This window comes from Theobroma umbraticum, unplaced genomic scaffold (assembly GCF_002168275.2).
Source record: "Theobroma umbraticum cultivar Fairchild unplaced genomic scaffold, ASM216827v3 scaffold_81.0, whole genome shotgun sequence".
NCBI lineage: Eukaryota > Viridiplantae > Streptophyta > Magnoliopsida > Malvales > Malvaceae > Theobroma > Theobroma umbraticum.
This window is the reverse complement of record NW_018397268.1, coordinates 3,023,965-3,044,680: the sequence shown is the minus strand read 5'-3', so window position 1 is coordinate 3,044,680 and position 20,716 is coordinate 3,023,965. Positions and strand designations below refer to the sequence as shown.

The 20,716-nt window shown below is 34.5% G+C and overlaps 6 protein-coding genes across 14 annotated transcripts; 5 read left to right on the top strand and 1 right to left on the bottom strand.

Moving 5' to 3' along the window:
* The first annotated feature begins 446 nt into the window (after positions 1–446).
* On the top strand, positions 447–1,659 carry LOC110425213 (caffeoylshikimate esterase-like). Its single transcript, XM_021440051.2, has one exon. The coding sequence runs from the start codon at positions 531–533 to the stop codon at positions 1,548–1,550; it is 1,020 nt and encodes a 339-aa protein (XP_021295726.1). The 5' UTR covers positions 447–530; the 3' UTR covers positions 1,551–1,659.
* A 1,139-nt stretch (positions 1,660–2,798) lies between these two features.
* On the top strand, positions 2,799–7,073 carry LOC110425286 (WPP domain associated protein). Of its 2 annotated transcripts, XM_021440163.2 has the most exons (4): positions 2,799–6,103; positions 6,554–6,680; positions 6,760–6,861; positions 6,953–7,073. In XM_021440163.2, exons 1-4 carry the CDS (start codon positions 3,267–3,269, stop codon positions 7,001–7,003), a joined length of 3,117 nt encoding a protein of 1,038 aa, XP_021295838.1. In that variant the 5' UTR covers positions 2,799–3,266; the 3' UTR covers positions 7,004–7,073. The 2 variants fall into 2 exon arrangements, 1 of the variants encoding a protein (XP_021295838.1); XR_002446003.1 differs by lacking the exon at positions 6,554–6,680 and having other exon boundaries at positions 6,724–6,861; positions 6,953–6,996.
* A 432-nt stretch (positions 7,074–7,505) lies between these two features.
* LOC110425287 (protein disulfide isomerase-like 1-4) lies at positions 7,506–10,176 on the top strand. Its single transcript, XM_021440164.2, has 6 exons — positions 7,506–8,076; positions 8,556–8,691; positions 8,775–8,855; positions 9,603–9,689; positions 9,838–9,906; positions 10,051–10,176. The coding sequence occupies exons 1-6, from the start codon at positions 7,574–7,576 to the stop codon at positions 10,174–10,176; spliced, it is 1,002 nt and encodes a 333-aa protein (XP_021295839.1). The 5' UTR covers positions 7,506–7,573.
* Positions 10,177–11,996: 1,820 nt separating this feature from the next.
* On the top strand, positions 11,997–14,243 carry LOC110425403 (cullin-1-like). Of its 5 annotated transcripts, XM_089785050.1 has the most exons (3): positions 11,997–12,989; positions 13,029–13,364; positions 13,443–14,243. In XM_089785050.1, the coding sequence occupies exons 1-3, from the start codon at positions 11,997–11,999 to the stop codon at positions 14,241–14,243; spliced, it is 2,130 nt and encodes a 709-aa protein (XP_089641176.1). The 5 variants fall into 5 exon arrangements, with proteins under 5 accessions (XP_089641176.1, XP_089641174.1, XP_089641175.1 ...); XM_089785048.1 differs by having other exon boundaries at positions 11,997–12,969; positions 13,003–14,243; XM_089785049.1 differs by having other exon boundaries at positions 13,029–14,243.
* A 2,531-nt stretch (positions 14,244–16,774) lies between these two features.
* LOC110425162 (V-type proton ATPase subunit G1-like) lies at positions 16,775–19,651 on the top strand. Of its 2 annotated transcripts, none has more exons than XM_021439979.2 (4): positions 16,775–16,917; positions 18,175–18,288; positions 18,812–18,912; positions 19,289–19,651. In XM_021439979.2, the coding sequence occupies exons 2-4, from the start codon at positions 18,201–18,203 to the stop codon at positions 19,430–19,432; spliced, it is 333 nt and encodes a 110-aa protein (XP_021295654.1). In that variant the 5' UTR covers positions 16,775–16,917; positions 18,175–18,200; the 3' UTR covers positions 19,433–19,651. The 2 variants fall into 2 exon arrangements, with proteins under 2 accessions (XP_021295654.1, XP_021295655.1); XM_021439980.2 differs by lacking the exon at positions 16,775–16,917 and adding an exon at positions 16,933–16,957.
* A 129-nt stretch (positions 19,652–19,780) lies between these two features.
* On the bottom strand, positions 19,781–20,710 carry LOC110425406 (uncharacterized). Of its 3 annotated transcripts, none has more exons than XM_021440312.1 (3): positions 20,682–20,710; positions 20,340–20,521; positions 19,781–20,251 (listed from the first exon to the last, which is right to left on the bottom strand). In XM_021440312.1, exons 1-3 carry the CDS (start codon positions 20,701–20,703, stop codon positions 20,057–20,059), a joined length of 399 nt encoding a protein of 132 aa, XP_021295987.1. In that variant the 5' UTR covers positions 20,704–20,710; the 3' UTR covers positions 19,781–20,056. The 3 variants fall into 3 exon arrangements, with proteins under 3 accessions (XP_021295987.1, XP_021295988.1, XP_021295989.1); XM_021440313.1 differs by having other exon boundaries at positions 20,340–20,513; XM_021440314.1 differs by having other exon boundaries at positions 20,340–20,480.
* Between the last annotated feature and the right edge of the window lie 6 nt (positions 20,711–20,716).

The window sequence follows — 20,716 nt, the reverse complement described above, 5'->3', positions numbered from 1 at the left end:
TTTGTCATATAGCATTAATAAAAAATATAAAAATATCATATGATCATCTCATTGTATCACATCAACATATCATATTATAATTTATTAAAATATGTTGATTTGTCACTTGAGTATTATGTGATATAAAATGACGAATGACGTTTTGATAAATAATAATTAATTCGTTATTAATTATAAAGATTTATTTGATTAGAAATAAAATTATTAAAATTCGATTGAGTATAATAAAAATAAAAATTTATTTAAATTTGTAAAAATAATTAAAAGAGTTTTAAAGTATCATACTAATTACAAACAAAACCAAGTTTCCATGTGCATAAAAATAAAAGTTAAAATCAAGAAACACAATTAATTTTTCTTACGTGTCATGCTCACGAGGCTAGTGTGCTGGACAAGAAAATAATATACAACGCAGCAGATCACTTGGTCCCTTTCACGATAAGTACCCTCCAGCGCTCAGCTGAAACTTAGAACTAAAAAATTTCAAAACCTTCGAGAGTTGACCCCCACCGCGGCGCATTTTAGTAAAAATGGCACGGCATCCGATAGCTGAAGCCGACGAGAAAAGTCCCTTCGGCACCTTAACTCCCCAAGAGTTCTACGCGCGCCACTCAGTGAGTCACTCATCCGAGTTCATCACCAATGCCCGCGGCCTCAAGCTCTTCACACAGTGGTGGACTCCACTCAACACTCCAATCACCGGAATTGTGGCCGTTGTCCACGGGTTCACCGGCGAGTCGAGCTGGTTCCTTCAACTTACTTCCGTTCTTTTCGCCAAATCGGGATTTACCGCGTGTGCAATCGATCACCAGGGCCACGGCTTCTCCGAAGGCCTCGACGGACTCGAAGCTCACATTCCAAGCATCGACGGAGTAGTCGACGATTGTATTCAGTTCTTTTACGCTTTTCGTGCTCGTCACGCGCCAGATTTGCCGGCCTTTTTGTACGCGGAATCGCTTGGTGGAGCGATCGCGCTTTATATCTCTCTCAGACAAAAAGGCGCGTGGGAGGGATTGATTCTCAACGGCGCAATGTGCGGGATAAGCGCTAAATTCAAGCCTCCATGGCCGTTGGAACATTTTTTATTCATAGCCGCCAAGCTTATACCCACCTGGCGAGTGGTTCCCACGCGAGGGAGTTTGCCGGAAGTTTCATTTAAAGAGCCGTGGAAGAGGAAGTTGGCAATAGCGAGTCCGAGGAGGACAGTGGCAAGGCCACGCGCCGCCACGGCTTACGAGCTCGTTCGGATATGCAACGACTTGCAAGGTAAGTTCGAGGAAGTGGATGTGCCGTTGCTTATTGTGCACGGCGGTGATGACGTCGTATGTGATCCTGCTTGTATCGAGGAGCTTTATAAACGCGCCGCCAGCGTGGACAAGACGTTGAAGATTTATCCTGGAATGTGGCACCAACTGGTTGGGGAACCGGAGGAAGGTGTGGAGTTGGTGTTTGGGGAAATGGTGGAATGGCTTAAGAGTCGAGCTTCGCAGACCGCCGAGGCAAACGGTGACGGTACTGCACGCGCTGCTGTCGGCAGTATCAGTGAATAGTTGGGTAGTTAATTTGTTGTGTAGCTTTGAGTGGAACAACATGAGCATGCCATGTGGGTAAAATATTTAATGATATTCATATTTAAAGCGCCTTTATTTTAGACAATAATTTCACTGTTTTTTTCATAATAATTTAATCAGATAATTTATTAAGCATTATAAAGTACTTAAATTAATAATATACATATCATGTATTTTTTGCTTGTTGCATACTCATTGTTTACGAGTATGTCAAAAAAAATTTAAAATAAGTACTTAAATTGAGAGGAAAAGATAAAAAAAAAATTAGGCAAAAAGAGTGATAAGAAAAATAGAATTCAATTTAAAATATTTTTGTACAATTTAATTAATGTAATATGCCCTTCATACAAATCAGCCTTGTTCTTGGCTTTAACATAGTATACACTAAGTTTATGGCTTTGACTAAATTTGTAACACCCAGTAAATGAGTTAAAAAAAGAAAAAAAAATGAATTGAGTAATTCCTTAATGTATTTGGCGTGGGAAGAATTTATAAACATATCAAATCACAATGAGAAATTTGTTTTGTATTAATGAAAAATATTTTTTTGTATTTCTCAATGTGAACATTTAATTTTAATAAGTTTTATTGGATAATAGCAGATTGTTTGATGCAGATGAAGCCATAAAACATGTAAAATTTTTTTTTTAATTTTATATGTACGAAAACATCTATATCACATTTTCTATTTTGCATAATATTTTTATCTTTTTTAAATATAATCTTGTAATTCCTTAATGTTTTATATGGGTTTTATCGTGAGATATGAACAGAGATCATTGTCTCAACTCAATTAAGATTAATATAGTTATATGCCAATTTAATGTATTAGCGTAGATTTAGTATACATGTATTCTTTTACTAAAGCTATAGATAATCACTAAGATAGTCAACACTTGTTAGTTCACATAGTTGTGTATTAATAAATTTATGTACTTTAAAAAGGATGGACCAAATTTGGCACCTCCAAGAGGTTGGAATTAATGTTAGGTGTCCCACATCAATTATGTGCAATGGACCTATCAATGTTTTATTAGAAGTCAATAAAATTTGAACATGGCCACCCATAATAGTGTCACATCAAGTGGATGGCCAAGGTTATTAATAGGTGTTAAAATTCAAATTAATTGCTTTATTTAAAGTTTTCATATCTTTCTGTTAAAATACCTAAAAAAGCTGTATGGTTCAGCATTATGCCTTGGAATAGGTAGATAAAATTAGTTGGGAATTGCTTTAAATAGTTAGATAAATTAGTAGTTGATTAAGTATGTATTAATTATCTTTTGATATAAATATTCAAAATTTACGTGATTTCAAAAATTAAGAAACACGGAGAGTACACTCACTTGTTGACTCAATTAAGATCGGAATGTTACACTCAACAGAGATTGTGAAGGATGTGTGGACAATATAACATTTTAGAATAGGTCAGTTAGATCATCCACTTTCCAAGGAAAGAAAACAAAGAAAAAGTAAAATTTAGAACAGACATTCCAAATTGTTTATGCATTGCACAAATCAATGTGTCATCTCAAAGTTCTGTTTCTGTAAGTTCTTATTCTACTTTCTGTTTCTGTCAGATTCAATGGCTGTTAAGATATGGGTTCTAGCATAAAAACTTTGCATGTTTCAAAATTTTATTTGGATGGTTATAGCGGTAACAAGGGAGTTTCTTTGTTGGATATTGAAATATAGATGGAGCATATTTTCAATCTGATAGATATGCATAGTACTAACAGTAGGATCAAAGTCTCCATAACTGAGTCAACAATGATGCAGATTGTGCACAGTGCAATGGACAAAGCATATAGAAAAGTTAGGTCCAAAAGTGGGGTTCTTGAGCGCTTGAATGAGATATCAAAATTCTATGAATTGTCTGTGATGCAATTAGAGGGGTGTTTGAAGTTTGTTCAAGAAGAAACAGATATCTGTGTTCTTGAAAGTTGCCACCAGGTGTTGCTTGAGGACTTGACAGAAATTAGAGACCGCCTTCAAGGACGCCTTAAAGAAGTAGAGTTGGCTATATCAGAGAAGGATAAAGAGTTATTGGAGAGATTAGCAAATGAATTGAAGCTTAGAAAGGCACTGGAGATGAATGAAAAGGAATTGGATTCTCTTCATGCTGACCTTAAACTGGAAAAAAGGAAAAGTGAGGGCATTGAGGAGTTCATTCTTAGCAGCCAAGCAAATACTGATGGAGATAGAGAAGGCGAATTCTGTGAGTTAAAAAGTTCGGTTGATCAGCAGGTATGGAACATACAACAACAGCTTGAGCCTAGCTATCAACTCAGAGATGAAGAAAGAAGTCAAGGAATTGACAACAGGAAGATTGAGCAGATGGGATCAGATATTAGCATTTTGAAAGAAACACTGGACGTTGCCTTTTGTAAGATGCAGAATGCAATTTTCTTATCTGAGCTTGGGCCAATAGAGCATCAATGGACTTGGGACATTGAGAGAGGTGCAGCTGCTATTGTGATTAAAGGCTCATTGAAAGATTTTCAGGAGAATTTTGAAGAGGAAGTGAAGAAGAGAGAGATGCAGGTTTCAGTTGGGCTGAGAAAGCATTTATCTAGTGTGATGAGAGAGATGACTTGTCTCGGCCATGAGCTTGAGCTTTTTAGTAATCAGGATGAGGTTCAAGTGAAAAATTCAAAAGCTAAAGATTCTCTAAAAGCAAAAGGAAGATGCTTATCAGAAGGGCACAGTTTTAACAATTCCAGCAATTTCTTGCTGAAGGTTGGAGAAGCAAGTACAACGGGGCAGCCCTGCGAAGAGGATTCAGAAAATGATAGTGGTCATTATGTTGCAAAGATGATAAAGAATCATGAGTCCATAATTCAAAGAAAAAATGCGGAGCTAAATTCGCTAAAGCGAGAAATTCTTCGAGAAAAAGGGTTTGCATCCTTTAGGACAGAAAAGGGTTCTGTTAATCCAAAAAGAAGGATTCAAGAAGTTATTATGAGTTTGGAGAGTTTAATCAACTGGAATCCTTGGCTTGGTGATATTTTTGGTGACTGTACTTGTGATAATGAGGTGGAAACTCTTCCTGAGGTGAGGTTATCTACAGGTGATCAGCTGGGCATAGAGAAATCAGGCATTGAAAGTATGGAAGAAGTATGGGCAAACGTGAAGAAAACCTTAGTTTCTCATCTAGGAAATAAAGAACCATGCACTGAAGTGAGAATGATGAACCAAGAATTGAAAGATGCAAATCTGCAAACCGTGATGATGGAAGAGATTTATTTAACTCTTTTCAAAAGTTTAGTGGAAGAATTTCACATTGAGATGCTCAATCATCACTTACAATGCCTTGTAAAAGAAGGAATGTATGAAAGATTTATTGAGGAAATGAAAAATGAGTGGAATGAGAAAACTGGAAGTGACAGAATTGAAGTACAAAGCAAAAAAGAGAAATACAATTCCTTGCTCAAGAAGGCAGTGAAGGATCTTGGTTCTTCTCATAACTTCAGAGCAGCATGTTACCAGAATGCAAAGGCTGAAAGTAATTGTTTCGAAGACCAAAACTTTAGTGGCTTAGGTAATTTGGAGGATATGCTAAAAGAGGATATTTACATATTTCTCTTACAGGAAATACTCTGGGAATGGAATGAGAATATAGAAAGTTACAAGTCTAAAAGTTCTTTACGGGAGGGAATATTTTTCATTGTCTTGGGTGAGACTGTCAGAGATATTATGAACACTGCCAATTATGCATTAGGCAAATTGACAGAGTTCAAAATTCATGACAGTTTCAATTATGACTTCCAATTCAGCAATAAATTTTTTGAAAGTGCAGCAATGTCGATCAAGGATGATGTTTGGAAGGTTTTCCTTGCTGAGATGCTTAAGGAATGGAAGATGAAAATTGATGCTTTCAGTACTGAGAGTCTTATTAGGGAAGAGGTGCTCCAATTTGTTGTTTCTAAAGCAGTGAAAGAAGCTTGCATTATAGAAGTAGCTGATGACCAGAATCAAGAAAGAAGTTCAAACAACTCGCTCCCAGTCAACAAGTTATGGACAAGTTTAGAAGAAAGCGCGAGAGAGAATTTGACACAAACATTAGATAGATTAGTGAAGTTTTTGGAAGAGGAGAAAACTTTGATACTAAGTGCCTATTTTGAAATGAAGGAACAGAAGATGCGCCTTGACCTTGTTGGGTCTGTATTTGAAGAGTTTGATGGACATGAGCATTTTCAGGGAATATTTACTAATGAGCAAAATGGTACTAAATCCGCATATAGCAAACTTGAGAAAGCTTTGCAGCACTTAGAACTTGGTAAAGCATTATTGAGTGAGTTGGGATCCCGGATAGACATAACAGTTGGCAATTTAGAATGGCTTCATAATGAAATGACTCCACTTGTTGACACCACACATTGCAAGAAGCCCTCCATTTACCAAGCAAAAGATGTTGAGGAGGAGAAAATAAGTATATATGAATCTTTTTTAACCCCCATCCTGGAGTTATCACAAATATTGAAGGGCTTCGAGTGTTCATCACGTACAAGATTAGGAAGGCATATTTTGAGGTATTTCAATTTGCCTATAAACTGCAATTGCTTGCTAATGCTGCTATTTTAGTTGGAAAAAAGTCCATATGATCTTTGGTTAACACAAGTAGAAATCACTCATCACTGCCTGCTAAGATCATATTGTCATGATTTGGGTTTAATCCTAGTCTAAAAATTTACTGACATAATTTGAGTGTGATACTAATGGCATGATTGTTAGTTAGCAGATAGTTAGCCACTAAATGCATTATAAAGTATAGATTCTTAGAATATAAAATGGATGTCACAGAAGCAGTGAATGGTATTTTGTCCTATAGAATTATAGTATCTGTATAAATCATACTCTTTCTACTAGAATTGAAATGTGTACTTCCAGAGACTGAATTTCTTGGAGTTTTACACTAAAAACTTTCTAGAATTAAGGGGATCTTTATGGACTAAACAAAGTACTATAATGGCTCTTTTTAGGTTGGAAGAAATGAAGCATCAGCTGGATTTGCTTGTTAAATGCACTGCCTCACTCAGTCAAAAGGAATCACTTTACAAGAAGGCATTTATTAGGAGATGTGAGAATCTCCAAATGGCTGAAACAGAGGTTTTGAACTACACTCATTTTCTTTTTTTCTTATTTCTTGCAGCAATACGTTCTTGACTTAGTTAATGTTGAGATATAGGTAGACCTTCTCGGTGATCAAGTGGATCTACTTCTAGGACTACTTGAGAAGATCTATGTAACACTGCATCGACATTCACCAGTATTGCAGCAGTTTTTTGAGGTGGGTGATGTTCAGTTTCCTGGTGCATTCACTTGCTTTTTCTAGGAGACAACCTGGTTTCCTTATGTTTCTATTTTTTTCTCTCTTGCAGGTCTCAGAAATGTTGAAGGTAATAGAGAAAGAAGTAGGAGGAAGAAAATAACAGTGTCGTTTTATGCCCTATTTTCTCTTTATTTTGTCTTCTTAAAGAGCATGTGCAAATTGAATTAGAGAAAGAATCATCTGTTGTAGCATCAACCATTGTAAGACAAGTGATGCTATCTTATCTGAAAGGCCTAATATTGGAGCCAAAAACCATTTGGGAAGTCTGTTTAAGTTGCTTAACCTTCTGTTGTTTTATGAATTTAATTAAGATTGGAAAAGGTCCAGCAAGTAGAGAAAGTTTGCAAAAAGGAATTCAACTCAATGTGCTATCGGAAGATGTTGGAGCAGTTTCTGCAGAGTAGAGTGTTGTTTTGTCCACTGTGGCATAGGTTTCATAACCCAAATTCCTTTATTTAGAATTATTCAATTGTTTGTATTTTAACACTGTCTTTTTTCTAATTTAATTTACTTATGCATTGGGAAGATTAATGTAAAATAATAGTTTAAATATATAATCACTGAAGATATTATCGATACAAGTGGAGTCACCTGACCCCACTGAACTCTATATACAAAGTCCTTCAAGACTCCATGCAATTGTCTCCCTTAGTTTGACCCCCGAAAAAGAATGTCTACAACAAGATTTATTCTTCTTCTCATCCCCTTAGCTATCTTTTGGTTAACTTGGCTATCTCACCCATCATCACTACTTGAAAACCTCTTCCATGGTGATCTTCAACAAGTCGTTGCAGCCTTTTCCCCTAAAGCAGCCACCCATGAAGAAATCATAGATTTCACTGATTTTACTAAAGATTTACATGTAAGTAAGCCACCTATTGTTCATGATGAGAAAGATGTGGTGGTATTGACTGGAAAGAATTTCAGCAGTTTCATAGCTGAGAATAAATATGTGATGGTTCTCTTCTATGCCACTTGGTGTGGTTGGAGTCGGAAAATGGCTCCGGAATTTGAAGCAGCTGCCACTTTGTTGAAAGGTGATCAGGTGGCATTCGCAAAAGTTGACGCTACTGGGGAAAGTGAGTTAACAGTGAAGTATGAAGTTTCTGAATATCCCACAGTGCTTTTGCTTGCTGGTAGAGTTTGTAAGCCTTATTACTCTAAAAGAACAAGGTATGTTTTTGTGTTTGATTTGTTTTTGTCTCAAGAACTCTGATTGTTTTGATGACCAAAATTGGTCTTTGCGCTCAACAATAGGCACTTACAAGATGAGAAAAGTAAAATGAGTGCTGTAAAAGAACTGCTTCCCTCATACATACCAATATATAGGAGAGATTATTACCCCTAGTATAATTTTCTCACCTAGAAAAGGTTGGGACATGGAAGGAAAGCATAGTAGGTATCCTTGGAATCCAATTTCTTTTATGCAAAACATTAAGCAATGATCACAAAAGTTGGCTGAGAGTCCATTGTTTGTGCCATCCACATTTTATGTCAGGAAGTACTGATCCGTGGCATATATTGGACCATATATAAGCATTAATCATTATATATATACCGGTACACTGCATGATAACCCATACCATTAACTAGGGTTATTCTTTGTTCACTTTGTAATTCATAATTGATTAGTCTAACATGGTTAATTCTAGGAATGAGATTGTGAGCTGGGTAAGGAGCAGTATTGGTGTTCTCAATGTAATAGCAAACGATGATGCAAAACCTATTTTGGTGACCACTTTTACAGAAGAAAGAGCTCGACTAATTTTTCAAACCTCACTAAAACAGGTAATACCTTATGTCATCGAAACAATATTCTTATCCAGAAAATGCAATTGTGGATTTGACATCTCTAGGAACTTTCTTATCAGTTATGGCTTTTTGACACTAAAAGTGGATCAAAGGAGGTCAAATCTGCATTTGAAGAGGCATCCAAAGCACTCGGACAAGAGGTCAGTACTGTATTTTATAGAGACCTTGTTATGGAATAACATCGTTTGTTGGTAACTGAGTAATCTATTATATCTTCAGAAAATGAATAATGAAACTAACTTTGGCCTGGAATTTATTTGACATGGGATGTCAAAAGAGGGTAAATCTTGAAATGATAAAACAGGTAGAAGTTAGGATGCGAAAGTTGCTGGGAGTTGCTATGATAGCAGAAAGCTGTTAATGTAAACCATGGATATCTTAGCTCTCCTGTGTCTTTTTCTTTTGGGGGGTAACATGCTATTTTTGATAAAGCAGCATCATGTAGGTTTGTTACTCTCTTCCGTTCTGAAAAATTGGAAATACCCCAGCCAATTAGATAGGAAGAGCTCTTTCTATTGTTTCGATGACATAAAGTATTGTTTCTCATTTAGCAAAAAAATTTCAAGGTGACAATGCATATAGCTCATATGAAGTCTAGCACAGCTCTTGGCTGCAAAGAAATGGCTTTTATCATGTCTGAAAGGAATCTGTCTAAGCTTCCCTTTCTTGAATTATTAACATATATACTTGTTTTACCCCCAAATAGTTAATCTTTGAGACAATGATGCACAAACTTTTATTAGTTTTCATCTTAAATCAACCTATACGGTTTCTTCTGTTGTACTTCCTTTGATCTGACCTTCTTAATATAGATAATGACCCTGTTTCTAGCAAATACAATAGGAACTGACCATAAGTTACTGAAATTTTCATTGGTTTCCTTCCAGCTTCTCTTTGTCTATGCAGAGATAAGCGATGATGATATAGAGAGACGACTTGCAGCTCATTTTGAATCAATTGGAGACACTCCACGGGTGAGTTTGTTCATCCCCCATTCAACTACCTTCCCCAAACCAAACAAAAGAAAATATAGTTTTATGTGTCTCTTTTATTAGTTCTTACTCCAAGTAGTTGAAACATGTTAAATACTAATCATGAGCAATTTGGTTTGGCTCTGTGCAGATTATAGCAAGGAGTAGACATGGTAACAAATATGTATTCAATGGTGATATAACCGCAAGCACAATTAAGGTTTGAATCCTTATCCTCCCCAACTTACTTAGCTTTATGCAGAAATAACTCACTGGGAATGGCCCCTTTGATTGTTAGGCTGCTTCATTCCTTCTTCCTTGTAAGCCTCGAAGATTCTAATTTTGTCTTCCCTACTTTTTGTAGTCTTTTGGTGAGGATTTCTTGGATGACAAGCTTCCTTACGCGTCGAATCTGATTCCAGAGCAAACTCTTAGACTTAACACACCTTCTCATGTCTCAGATCCGATTCCTTTTCCACATATAACCTAGACCTACAAGAATGGTGCAAAATGAAATTATGTTTGTCAGTAATTTCAAAGCAATGGCCTGTTCTCCATTGTTTATATCAGAGGAAATAGCGAAGAATAATCATTTTTAAAAACAATCATAAAAAAAATTTAACATATTTACTCATAATTTGATAAAAAAAATCCTTAAAACTATTGTGAATAAATTAAATTATTTATTTTAATTTCTTTTCATTTGTATTTTCGATTTCTCTCTAACTCTCTCTAATTTTATTGATTTCTCTCTTTGCTATTCATCTGCTTTACTCTCAATTTCTCTCTCTCTCATGCTTTTAAGACGCTAAGCAATGATTTTAATGTATTTGGAATGTGTGGTTATTTGAAAATTTTAATTTTTTAGTATTTTGGATGAAACTTAAACAATAAAAATGATTATAGATAGATCAATTTGGGACCTAAATACCAATAAACTCAAAAATTTAAAATTTATAAACTTGAGATTTTAAAGGAAATTTTTTCAATTTTTAATGTTTTAAATAAGAAAATTTGTGTTTTGATTTATGAAAACATGTTCAAAAAACTTTAATTGATGCTAAATTGCAAAAAAATAAAAGGGAAATGAAAAGAGTTAAAAGAGGATTTGAAGTTTTAGTTCATAAATAATAACATTTTATGTATTAAAGTGTAACAAAAATTTTTTAAACATAATGTGTAAAAATAATATTTTTTTCAACATAATATGTAACAAAAACATTTTTTTTAAATGTAACATGTTTTTGTACTTGATATGTAATAATAATATTTTTATTTTCAACATGACGTGTCATAATCTTTTTTAACTATGACGTGTAACATGTTTTTATATATAAACTATAACAATAATATTTGTTTTCAATATGGCATGTAATAATCTTTTTTAGGCATAATATGCAATATATTTTTGTTCATGATGTATAACAATAATTTTTTTTTTCAGCATAGCATGTAATAATTTTTTTTAACCATGACATATAACATGTTTTTGTACATGATGTGTAACAATAATATTTTTTTTTTAACATAACGTCTAATAACTTATTTACCGCTAGTGTGTAACATATTCTTATACATGATGTGTAATAATATCATTTTTTTAATATAATGTGTAAAATTGTATAATGACGTGTAACAGTAATGTTATTTAATTTAATTAAAACAGTTAAAATTATAAAAAAAGTTATTTTTAAAAATATCATAAGAATTTTTTTAAAAAAATATCCTTTTATATTACCATGATTAGTAATCTTACAGAATAAATCTTGTAAGAATCAACAAATTAGAAGAGGCTTGGGTTTGAACAGTTCCCCTCCGCTCGGCATCCTCAATCCCCTTTACACTGGAAGTCCATCAAGGCTCCTAAACTATGCTTTTCCATTTCAAATTGAACAACTTGCAATTTTTCAAGGGTTTTATATATATATATTTGTAGAGTTTTTAGTTTTCCCAACCTTCAAATAAGAGTTCTGAACAATGTAGGTTGCAGATATATTACAATACTATTAATTAACCAATTAGACTACAACACTATTAACTAATTAGAATTGGATTATAAATAGGATTAACTTTACATATCCCTACATCATTTATCTCTGTAATATATATATATATATATGTATGTATGTATATATGTATATATTCAATTTTTTGAGCATCAACAAAGTCTGTTTGTCTTTCTCTATTTTTTTCATTAACTTTTCCGTTAGGTTTAGGGATTTTGTGTGCGTGTGTGTGCAGAAGTAGTCTCAAATTCGATTGTATTTCTGATTTTTAATTGGAAGAAACCTGAGCTCCTCTTTTACGACAATGAATCGCAAGATTATTGGATTAGAAGAGGGATTGGGTTATATGCAGGATGGGATCACAAAGATTCAGACGGTTTTGGAAGGTCGGCCAGAGCCGCCATTTAACTCAGAAGAATACATGAAGCTTTACACGACTATCTACAACATGTGTGTTCAATCGCCTCCTCATGATCATACTCAACAGATTTACGACAAGTACCGAGAGGCAATACAAGGGTATATTACTTCGATGGTATTGCCATCTATAAGAGAGAAGCAGGATGAGTTCATGCTGAAGGAGCTTGTTAAGAGATGGGCTAACCATAAAGTAATGGTCAGGTGGCTATCACACCTCTTCTATTACCTTGATCGCCACTTGATTGCCTGTAGATCGCTTCCTTCTCTTAAAGAAGTTGGGCTGCGCTACTTCCGTGATCTGGTATATCAGGACGTGCATGTCAAAGTCAGAGATGCTGTAATTACTCTTATTGATAAAGAACGTGAAGGAGAGCAGGTAGACCGAGCTTTATTGAAGAATGTGTTGCATGTTTTTGTTGAGATTGGGATGGGACAGATGGACCGTTATGAGGAAGATTTTGAAGCACACATGCTTCAGGATACTAGTGCTTACTATTCACGCAAGGCATCAAACTGGATTCTGGAAGATTCTTGTCCAGATTACATGTTGAAGTCTGAAGAGTGCTTGAAGAAGGAAAGGGACAGAGTGGGTCATTACCTGGATTCAAGTAGTGAGACAAAATTGTTAGAGAAAGCGCAACATGAGTTGTTGGTGACGCATGTTAATCAGCTACTTGATAATAAGGAGCATTCTGGATGCAGGGTCTTGCTTAGAGGTGACAAGGTGGAGGATCTTTCCAGGATATACAGGCTTTATAGTAAAATAGCTCTAGGCTTGGAACTTGTTGCCGATATATTCAAGCAGCATATTACTGCTGAGGGTACAGCTTTGGTTCAACAGGCGGAAGATGCTGCATGTAGCAAAGCCTCAAATGCTGCATGTAGCAAAGCCTCAAATGCTGCAGCTGGTGTGCAGGAACAGGTCCTCATCAGGAAAATAATAGAGTTGCACCACAAGTATATGGAGTATGTGACTGATTGTTTTGGAAACCATGCTCTGTTCCGCAAGGCCTTGGAAGAGGCTTTCGAGGTAGTTTGCAACGAAACTGTTGCTGGCAGCTCAAGTGCGGAGCTTTTGACAACTTTCTGTGATGATATCCTCAAGAAGGGAGGAAGTGAGAAATTAAGTGATGAAGCCATTGAAGAAACATTTGAGAATGTAGTTAAGCTGCTTGCCTATATCAGTGACAAAGACCTCTTTGCCGAATTCTACAGAAAGAAGCTTGCTCGGCGACTGCTTTTTGACCGCAGTGCTAATGACGATCGCGAAAGGAGTATTCTGACTAAGCTAAAGCAGCAACGTGGTGGACAGTTCACTTCGAAGATGGAGGGCATGGTCACAGATTTGACATTGGCAAGAGAAAACCAGGCCAACTTTGAGGACTATCTGAGGAGTAACTCAGCTGCACATCCTGGGATTGATTTAACAGTTACTGTTCTTACCACAGGATTCTGGCCAAGTTACAAGTCATCTGATCTCCATCTCCCTGCTGAGATGGTCAAGTGCGTAGAAGTTTTCAAAGGGTTTTACGAAACAAAAACAAAACACAGAAGGCTGACATGGATATACTCACTGGGAACCTGCCACATTAGTGGCAAGTTCGAGCAGAAAACTATTGAACTGATAGTCTCAACTTACCAGGCTGCTGTCCTTCTGCTTTTCAATGCTTCTGATCTTCTGAGCTATTCAGAGATCATGGCTCAGTTGAACTTGACCCATGATGACTTGGTCAGATTACTTCATTCGCTGTCATGTGCCAAGTACAAGATCCTAAGTAAAGAGCCGAACACAAAGACCATCTCCCAAAGTGACTACTTTGAGTTCAACTCTAAGTTCACCGACAAGCTGAGGAGGATTAAGATCCCTCTCCCTCCGGTGGATGAAAGGAAGAAAGTTGTGGATGATGTCTGTAAACAACGGTGTTACGCTATCGATGCTGCAATTGTGCGCATAATGAAGAGTCGGAAAGTTCTGGGCAACCAACAGTTAGTGTCAGAGTGTGTTGAGCAGTTGAGTCGGATGTTCAAGCCTGACATTAAAGCCATCAAGAGGCAGATTGAAGACCTCATCACACGAGAATATCTGGAAAGAGACAAGAAGAACGCAAACATGTTTAAGTACTTAGCCTAAATTAGTCTTTGCCGATCAAGAGGGCAACTGCTCCCACTGAAATCCTAATACTATTAATTAATTAAATTAAATTTAGTTTTATATCATTGCTTATTAGTTAGTTTTTGTAATATATACAATTTCATAATACAAGATTTTTCTTTTTATAATAATGTTATTCGCATCAATATTGCCCCAATAATTAGTCATTTGTTTTGTTTTAGTACCATCTTTTAACATTTTCTTGTTCATGAAAAACTTGTCCAAGCATTGATATCTCTTTTAGAAACAAAAATTCCAGCCTTTTCATGATGATTGAAGAGTATATATTGAAGTCTAAATTTGATCCGTTTATTGTTATAATTTTGCGGTTTTAATTATTTTAATTTTAATAAAAATAATTGATAATCTTATTAAACTTTTATAGTTGAATTTGATTTTACATTTTTTTATCAATAAAGGACATGCTAATTTAAAATTTTTTTACCGTAAAATATTTAAATATCTTAAATTTTAATCGAAATTACACAAAGATTTATTAATTTTTGAAATAAACACTTCATTTCAAAAACACAAACAGTTAACAAAAATTATAAAAAAACTAAAACAATATTTTTTTACTTAATTTAAAAATTATTATTATATTTTTTAAAAAAAAATTTAAAAAAGAGCACACATCACCGATCGGTGCTCCCCAAAGGAGTGGAGCACCGATGCGCCCTTAGGGAGCCCGATTTGGTGCTCCCCTTGGGAGTTCAATCGGAACTCCCTAAGGGAGCATCAGGCTCCCCATCATCGGGGCTCCCCACAGGAGCTTTGGTGTTCCCCATGGGGAGCTTTTTTTTTTAATTAATAAAAAAATAACAATAAATAATAAAATTATTTAATAGTTATTATAAAAATTAATTAAGGATAAAATTATCATTTTACTCTTAACATATTAGTAAGTTGACGAAAATACTAACGATTGATTAACAACTGTACTTACGTGTCGAACAAAAAATATTTTTTTAAAATAGAGTATTTATTTCAAAAACTAATGTACCTCTATGTATTTTCAATCAAAATTTTGGAAAATCAAGGTATTTTATCTTTTTTTTATGATGTGATACATATAAAAATAACTTTATTTTTAATAAAAAACTAATATTTAGAAATTTAAAGTAATATTAATCATTATTTAATTAAAATAAAATATAATAGTTTTGATATTGATATGTGTCACAGATTTGGACTTAAGCCCAATCCTATGCAACCTTAAAGTCTAGAAATAGAGTTTAAATAAATTTATAAATCAATGGCTTACGTTCCCAACTTAAAAGATATGTTTATATTTATAACTTAAAAGACATGCTTGATAGATGGTGAAAAACCCATATTCCATGCTTGATAGATGGTGAAAAACCCATATTCCAAAGACCCATCCTATCCCTTATTGATTCTACCCCATCCAAGTATACAATGTCCCTGTTGCACTGGCTCTTTATCCACGGAGAAGAGAGACTTTATACTGTACTAATTCAAGTCTACCTCAACTCTTGTATCTCTCATGAGAGGTCTGGATTATCTTTATATGTTTCATGAGAGCCTTACATCAGTGAAGATTTAAGTCAGCTTTAATACTACTTATTATTGTTTTAATGCTACTTGTTACAAGCCGAATGCTACTTGTTACAAGCCGAAATTTAAGCCAACCTTGTACAATCTTAAGTTCTAAAAATAAAGTTTAAGTAAGTTTATAAATCACGGAATCATGTTCTCAACTCAAAAGATATAATTGATAGGTAATGAAAGATTCATATTTATATTCTCAAGATCTACTCTATCGTTTATTGATGTAAAATTTATAAAATATGTTATATAGTCAAACAAATTAATTTATCTTAACATTACAAGTCATCACAAAAATATCGCTATCATCCATATTAAAAAAAAATAACATTGTTATTAATTATTTTTAAATCTATTTTTAATAAAATTGTAACAATTAAATTTATTAAAATTAGAATAAAAAGATTAAACGGTTAGAGTTGATATAACAGAAGGTTTAAATTTAAAATTTAGATAAAAAAGTATATCTTACATATAGAAACAAAGTATATTATACATATAGTAACTCATTGCATTGCCTCCTAAAATTATTTCAGATATATAGGAACAAAAAAGAGAATAGACATGGCGAAAGATATTTTAAAGTCATTCAACTTCTAGCAGAGTGAAGCTTCTTGCGAGTATCCAAAGGACCCCTTTGGATTTGTTCTTTAGTAATTAGTACCATCTTTTTTTGGATCAAAATTTAGCTGCGAAAAGAGCATATAAAAAGGAGACAAATAAGAGAATATATATATATATATATATAGAAGTAGAAAAAGGGCTTGATATATTTTCCATAATTCATTATTATTAGTGAATAAATATTTTATTTATTTGTAAAATAAATAATTAAAATTTTATTTTAATGTTTTTCACAAATGGCAATGCGTAAAAAAAAAAAGAAGAGAAAATTTTCAATATTACGTGTCAAAATAGAGTTCCCATACCTGTAATTTGCAAATACAAACAAGGGCACAATAGGCATTTGATAAACTCAATTATTCTTTTCTTTTTTGGGATTTTGAATCTCTATTGAATAAGCAGGGAACGCCACCCCCTCAATTTTCTCGTTAAATCTCAACCAAAAACACCGGTTCTTTTGGTACGCCGTCTCTCACTCTTGATTTTCTCTTTAGATTTCTGTACATTTTCTTCACACTTTCTATCATTTTCTCATTTCCCATAATTTGCTATTGTTTTATACACCAGATCACTACTTTTGTAACTCAGTAATTCGATTTGACTTGTATAAATCTAAAGCTCTAATTTTTCAACTTTGATCTGGCAATTCAGTTAATGGCTACTTGACATAAACATAAATTTTTAATTTTTCAATGGAAAAACATTGATGGGTATTTTTTTTTTCCCTGCCTTTGTATGGACCTAGATTCGATGGGTTAGTTATTAATACGAATTTGCTTTAAAATTGGAGTTTTAATTTTCGTTTATGATGTTCGTCATTTTAATGATATTGTATATGAGCTAATATAAAATGGGTTTTTGATATTTTGGAAGGAGATTGCTGATTCTGAATTAAAAGAGTTAAACTTTGGTTATTTGTTGTTGTTGTTGGTGGTGGTGGTTATGGCATTATTGTAACTTATCTTGATGATCAAATAATGTTATTTATAATATTTTTATGTGATGATGGATTTGGATCTGTACATAAAATGTAGTGTGAAAAATGTAGTGTATTGCCATGAAAACAAATTTAATCTGCAGTAGGCTTGAAAATTTGGTCCTTGGGGTCTTGAAGGTTTCTTTGAATTTTAATTTGGCTATGGATCTAAAATGCCAATTGAAATTGATGACTTTTGTGAAAAAATTTAGTGATTTGATTTTAAGTTTTGGGATGTGAAATGAAGACTTTTTGTCTGAAACTTAAGTGTTCCATTCTATCAAGTCAAAGTGGTCTTTGATGATGCTGGATGTTATTGATCTTGGAAAATGTTGGCACCTTCTCTTCGTTGCCGCAGTATATATTCATAGAAAATAAAGATCCCTGATGAATTTTATGAAGTTGCTAAACACATGTGCAGCCTTATATGTATGCTTTCATGCACACAACGGAATGCTTTTAGTGACCACTGAAACCGCATTTGAAGATATAACCATCCTATGTCTCTGTTCTATTGGAGGCTGTGTTTCCTCCCCCTTATTCTTATTCTCTTGACCTCTGACTATTCTTTTCTTGATTACTAACTTCCAACGCTTGAGTACCCCAATTTTGCTACTTTTTGATGCTGTCATTCCGATGGTTTTGTTTTGTTTTGTTTATTTTGTTACTAGGTTTTATTGCAATTTATTCATTTATTAAAGTACTATTTTTGTCATAAAGAAAATCAATTCTTAATTTCAGAGTACCCGTAACAAAATTCAGCAAGTATGGAAGCCAGCAGGGGGCAGAACGGTATTCAACAGCTGCTAGCTGCAGAACAAGAAGCTCAGCACATTGTCAATACAGCAAGAAATGGTAAGCACTTATCTCATTTTCTATATTTCTCATACCTGGACTTGTGAAATTTTCTAATCGTTATGCATTTTTTGTTGTGTTGCGTTGATGCAATCATAGTTCAAGAATAATGAGATGCTAGTTTCTGTGGCGGTTCTGTTTATTTGTTTAGAAGCTATATTTGATAATTACAGAACATATTTTGCACCCATGATCTCACTTGATATAGACACTTGGTTAAACAACAAAGACACGCACCTAATTTGAAAATGTATCCTCAATTAAATTGGTTGTAATACTTTCCACAACATACAGCCTTTCCTCCTGGTCTTTTAGTGCCAAATCAGATCACACCTCTTCTATCATAAAATATCATAACTATAATGCTTTGCCGTTTGGTTATTGCTACTACCATTTCATGAAGACTAATATATGTAGTAAATATAGAAGAGTAGTTGATTTGGCTTTCTTGGTTGCTCTTATTGTGGTCGTCATTGCTTTTTCTGGAGCTCCTGTTGTTGACTCGTTTTTTTTATTTATCTAGCAAAAATGGCTAGACTAAAACAGGCCAAGGAAGAGGCAGAGAAAGAGATTACTGAATTTCGTGCTCAAGCAGAGTATGAGTTTCAGAAGAAGGTAGCAGAGGTATGAACTAGTGAACTTAAAAAAAATGGAAAATATTGATTTTTTATCTGTTCAAATGACAGCAATGTGCTAAAAATCTTAGCTATGAGCTGCCAACCCTTTTTTGGCTTTCATCACAATAGTAATTAAAATTTAAAAATAATTGAATCGTCTGTGGAATCTGTATGTTGATTAGATTCTCAGAATTTTTGATTGAGTATTTACTCAGTTTTAACTTCGTTCATTTGCATGTTTCCTGGGTTTCTTTTGCTATTTCCACAGTTATGTGAAATCTTTATTTATGATGCAACTGAACTCTAAATGATAGAATTGTTTTGAGACCCAAGTATCTGTGATTCAAATATTAACTAAGGTGTATTCACGGATTACCATACAGAGTAGTGGAGACTCAGGGGCCAATGTGAAGCGGCTTGAGCTAGAAACAGATGCAAAGATCAATCACTTGAAGAATGAAGCTGCACGGATATCACACGATGTTGTACAGATGCTTTTGAAGCATGTCACAACTGTGAGGAACTAGGACATTCCATCTGAAGGTTTAATTGTCTACTGCCTTCATGCCTGTATTTTAATGTCAAAACATTGAGCTCATGTTTGGCTACAATTTAATGTCATTATTTCAAACATGTATTGGTTGATCATTTCCTGTTCTGAAATAAAGTTCGATGTGTGCACCATGACATCATTTCTCTTTATATTTATTAATGGAAAACAATTATCACATAGGTTTTCCAAATCAGTTCCTGGAACTTGATCTCTATTCTTGATGAGTTATGCATTTTAACTTCCCGCCAATCCAATGGCACTACATAGAAGTATTTGGAACCTGTTTGTCAATACAGCAAAATTTCTTCTATTTGTTCAAATAGATCAAAGGTAAAATGAGTTTATAAATGGAAGAGATGCCAGTATTACAGAAGGTGCCAGTCAGGCTCTCTTATTCAATCAATCCTGAGCTTAAGCACCAAACTTCTTTCCCAATTGTGCTAGTATATTTTCCAGGAAACAGGGGGAAGGAATGGAAACAACCTTTAATATATTCCAAAGACTATTGCTAAATGGACTATTAAACAAATTGCAAGTGTCAGTTAAGCAACTGGTATAATAATACAGACAGAGGCAGGAGGAGGCATGTTTATCCTTCTCAGAAATGCAACGCCAAGAAATCCAGTAGGATTTGCTCCACCACTATCGCACAGGCAAATAGTCCTACTCCAAAAAGTGCAGGCTTGGGTCTCGTTAATGCCTTCTGATCAGAATCCTCACCTTCTCTGTTTTGCATGGCCCAAGCCATTGCTGGTGGGAGAACTCCATACAGCATTGTCATGCAGTATCCCCCCTGCATCAATTTACCAGCAAAAAGATCAAAAAAAGGCCCAAGGTTGAATGCCATTTCATGAAGCCAACTTATGGTCCTCTTAACTTACAGCAATATCTGTAGCAGCAGAGAATGCATCTGGAACTGTTGTTGAGACTAAAAGAGTTGGAGTGACAACCATCGCCATTGCTGTGAAGCTGGTTTTATTTCTTCCCCACCAATTTGTCAGCCGCAAGGGTTTGTCCGGTTTCTGCTGTAGGTCATCTGGCGTCAATGGTGCTATCTGTATAGCTTTAACAATTACACAGTATGTTGAATGAACTAACTGTTACAAAATAATTCTATACTAAGAGGGAAAGTTTATTTCTCTATATCCCTCTGCATGCACAATTCTCAGTTCACGTAAGAGAGAAAGAAAAAGATGAGTGGAAGGAGGAGTTTATAAGTTAACCTGCATTAAAGAAGAATGCCATGAGAGGTTCTTAA